The 4,330-nt window shown below is 33.6% G+C and overlaps 1 protein-coding gene across 1 annotated transcript; it reads left to right on the forward strand.

Moving 5' to 3' along the window:
- Positions 1 to 1,518: 1,518 nt before the first annotated feature.
- Positions 1,519 to 3,500, forward strand: LOC120083314 (putative DNA glycosylase At3g47830). Its single transcript, XM_039039013.1, has 4 exons — positions 1,519 to 1,988; positions 2,488 to 2,688; positions 2,960 to 3,016; positions 3,107 to 3,500. Exons 1-4 carry the CDS (start codon positions 1,554 to 1,556, stop codon positions 3,335 to 3,337), a joined length of 924 nt encoding a protein of 307 aa, XP_038894941.1. The 5' UTR covers positions 1,519 to 1,553; the 3' UTR covers positions 3,338 to 3,500.
- Positions 3,501 to 4,330: the final 830 nt, after the last annotated feature.

A 4,330-nucleotide genomic window follows, 5' to 3' on the forward strand; every position in this document is an offset into this window, starting at 1 on the left:
TTTAGCATAAATCTTGTTTTTCTCCTACATTATCTCCCTACACTTTTAGAATTTTAAAAATCGAATGTAACTTTTTTTTTAACTATTATATTTGATCTTATCATCAATTTCAATTGCGACTTAACTGATCAAATCCACTAGCGCAGGATCAAAGGCTCGACTTAATCGACTACAACCAATAGTTCAAGTCAAGTCTCTTTTTCCAAAGTGATTCCTATTGAGTCATTGTGAAAAGGTAGGTCAAGCATATAGATGGTGTTACTATTTACCTTGGGGTCTTATACCCACCTTGATTGATTCGATCAAGGAATGATGTACCATCGTCGAAAATTGTTTGTTTCTCTTCTATTCATGAGATCTCCACGATTGACATCAATGCCACATCATGATTGGTTAGTAATTTCAATTGATGATTTTTAATTAGAATTTTCATACTCCAATATAAATCGGTTTCTTTCTTCATGAATGCAATTATCTAGATAAAGTTTTTATCTTTCACTTTCTAAACTAATATTTTGGTCTAGAATAAAAAAAAAGTATTGTTACAAAATTTTGGGTAAATTCAAAAGCGAGGTTGATGATTTTTAGTTAGTAATTTTCAATTGCAGTGTATTTGTTGGGCATAGTATGGAAACTAATTACAATGTATATGTAGGTAGCAAAAAACAAAAAACTTTCAAAAAATCTTTGATGACTATAAAAACCATATCAGAATTACAGTGTTATTAATTTTTTTAAACCTTAAAATACCTACCTAGATTGCAACTATTTCTGCTATTTGCAAATTTTTAGCATAAATCCTGATTTTCTCTTAATTATCTCTTTACACTTTCGAATTTTAAAAGTTGAATGTAATCTTTTTAAAATTTGAATAGATTTTTTTTTTCAAATATCATGTTTGATCTTATCTTCAATTTTAAATTTTTTTATTTTATCTAATTTTTCAGTTTTCTTTATTTCTTATCAATTTTATTTTTTATTCTCAATCGACGAGGAGTCTAATTTAGAGGTTTGACTCAACCAATCAAATCCATTGGTGCATAGATGAAAAGCTCGACATAATCGACTATCGCCCGAGAGTTCAAGTCTCAAAGTCTCTTCTTTCCAAAGTGATTCCTATCGAGCCATTTCTATTCATGACCGTATCATTATTGGAGGATCAGTCGATTTCGAAGAGAAAAATGGCAACAACTTGGTTGGAAGAGAGGTCGGTGCAGTGCTAGAATCTAGCCAATAGTTCATAGATGTTTGTTTTAATTACAATATACTTACGAATATTTCTTAATAAGTTATTTGCAATTTCATTTGTATGGGGTAGTATAGGCTTTTATAAATTCGTTTATATTTTATTTTTAATTTGTTTTGCTATTTTTATGAATGAAATGTTTGATTTGCTATTAGTTAAAATCCACTCTTCTTCTTGTTAACCCATAAATCAAAGTGGTTGCCCATTTAAACAATTGGGCCGTTCGTGAAGCCCATATTAAAAAGAAGCCCAGAAAAGGGATCCATACGATTAAGGAACAAATCGGCTTCGGATAATTGACGGAACGATGAAGAAGACGACCGGTAAGAAGAGGCGTCTTCAAAAACCAGAGCCATCGCCTGATTCTTGCTTCAATGGACCTCCAGCAAAATCAATCAGAACTGTTAATGGCTTCAATTTCTCAACATCTGACCCGTATCCGGCGCATTCTTCGCCCACTTCGGACGAATGTCTGTCCGTGAGGGACGATCTGTTGAATCTTCATGGCTTCCCTCGAGAGTTTCTGAAGTATCGGAAGGAGCGGGAGAGGCTGAGCGAGTGCTGCTCCATCGTGGACGGCGGCCGCGGTGAGCACCGGGATAATGTGGAATCGGAACCCGTTGATGAGAAGGAGAGCGTTTTGGATGGATTGGTGAGGACTGTGCTCTCGCAGAACACTACGGAGGCTAATTCTGAGAGGGCTTTCTCTTCTCTCAAGTCTGCTTTTGCTACCTGGGAGGATGTGAGTCTTTTTTTTTTTTGGAGGAAAAATGTTCTTGGCATTGATTTCTGTCAATTTCTTTTTGCAATGGAACATCAATGAACAGGATTTAGAAAATGAAACTGGATGCTCATATTTTGTTCTTGTTTGGTGAATATTTGTTGCTCCAATACTTCAGATGTATTGCTATTTCCCTTCCAAGTTAGTTGTCCTATCAATGTAATCTTTTGATAACTTTGCTATCAGTCTCATATTTGAATTGTCCTAGACCATTAGTTTAGTAGCTTTTCTTGTATAAACTATAACTATGAGTCAATTCTGCTCTTAAGCATTTCTATTTTCTGATCATATGAGAATCATCTTTCATAAATCTTACATATAGTTTGAGGGCAAGCAAAATTGCTATCTGAAATTCAAGTTTGGACAATGTGATTGGAGACTTGGGAGTATATATAACAGGAACCTTCAGTGTGCCTTTTAAGAAAAAGGTTTTGATTTATGTACTCATATTTTGCTGCAGGTTCTTTCAGCTGAATCCAAATCCATAGAGGATGCCATAAGATGTGGAGGATTAGCACCTACAAAAGCCTCTTGCATAAAAAACATATTGAGTTCTTTGTCGAAGAGAAGAGGTAAACTATGCTTGGAGTACTTGCACGGTTTATCCGTCGATGAAATAAAGACAGAGCTGACGACTTTCAAAGGAATTGGTCCCAAAACGGTATTGTTTCTGAAAAGAATAACAGCCTTCATAATCTAATTTGAGTTTTAACTTTTTAGAACTTGTTGTTCATGGAGCTATACCCAACTTCTGTTAATTGGGATCCTAGTTTGAAGGCTTCTACTGATTTTTCTTTTGTTCTTATCACATCTGTTCTGGCTATGCTCGCATTGTTCTTAATTCCTGAATGTTGAGGCATCATAGATTATAAACAAGATTGCCTGGTGTTATGACTGAATCAGTAATCAATTTTACAAGTTATAAATGATAGGTGGCCTGTGTTTTGATGTTCAATCTTCAGAAAGATGACTTTCCAGTAGACACCCATGTGAGTAATTGGATTCTTACTTCTGATAAGTTTGTGATCCTTTTTCTCTAAAGACCATTGGAAGGTTTTGATTCTCCAACATGTTTGCAGGTCTTTGAGATTGCGAAGTTCATTGGTTGGGTTCCGGATGATGCGGACAGGAACAAAACATATCTTCATCTCAACCAAAGGATCCCAAATCATCTCAAATTTGATCTCAACTGTCTTCTTTACACTCATGGCAAGCTCTGTTCGAAATGTACGAAGAGAACAGGCGCCCGACAACGAAAGGGATCTGAAGAACAGTCTTGTCCCTTGTTCAAGTACTCCAAGGATACTTAAATCTGTTAACATTAATGTATTCACCAAGAGTTTGTGAAAGCCTCTAATCCATTTTTTTTTTATCTTCTCTTTTGTTCCTACATTGTATGTAGTAAAGGCCGTGCTACAATATCTGCAATTAAGGATGCTTTTACTGTAAGTAAAGTGATTCATTGAAGGCCAATTTTATTATATTTTTTTTACTTTGAAAAAAAAAAGCTTGGACTTTGCTATTTGTTAAAAAAAATATCCATATTTTTTCCGAAGAAAATTACTCTTGATCTTTTGTAGAAGTGTCAAATCTATTCTTATAGAGAGATCTTTTAGAATGTTGGACAAAAAAATTGGGACTTGGAATGATGTGGCATTGACTTGGAATGAAAATTGGAACTCAAACACCACTAAACCTTTGGATTTCTACTCTAAAGATTGTTTTGAGACATTTTTAAAAGGTCAAAAGTAATATTGCAACTTTTAAGAAAATAGGAATATTTTTTGAATCAAAGGCAAAATTTAGAATATTTTTACAACTCAATCCTCAAGAACCGGGGAATTGAAATAGGTAGTGGGGATGGGGATGTTTGCTTCGTGGACATCGATACAATAAAATAAAAACAAATAAAAGAATAAAGATATAGGAAATATTCATATAATGGGAAATACATGATGACCATGAAAAGCACCGTATAATTCCTCATACTACACCATCACAACTGACCACGATTCCCATTTTTAGAAGGAAATCCATAACAAATAAAACACCAATTTTCGAAAAATTAAAAAAAAACATATATAACAAATAAGAAGTTCAAGAAGTCCAAAAAAATTGAATCTTTTTCTTTTGTATTTTTAGCTTTTTCTTTTTTTTTTTTTTTTTTGCAATGCTACAACCTTTAGAACAACATAGAATTAGTACAAGGCATCAATCCTTTTCCTTTCCTTCTTTCTTCTTGATTTGTTTATTTTTGGTAAGAAACGAAAAAAAAAAAGAAAAAAAAAAGAGAAAAAACGAAA

The sequence above is a fragment of the Benincasa hispida genome, chromosome 8 (genome assembly GCF_009727055.1).
Source record: "Benincasa hispida cultivar B227 chromosome 8, ASM972705v1, whole genome shotgun sequence".
Classification (NCBI taxonomy): Eukaryota; Viridiplantae; Streptophyta; class Magnoliopsida; order Cucurbitales; family Cucurbitaceae; genus Benincasa; species Benincasa hispida.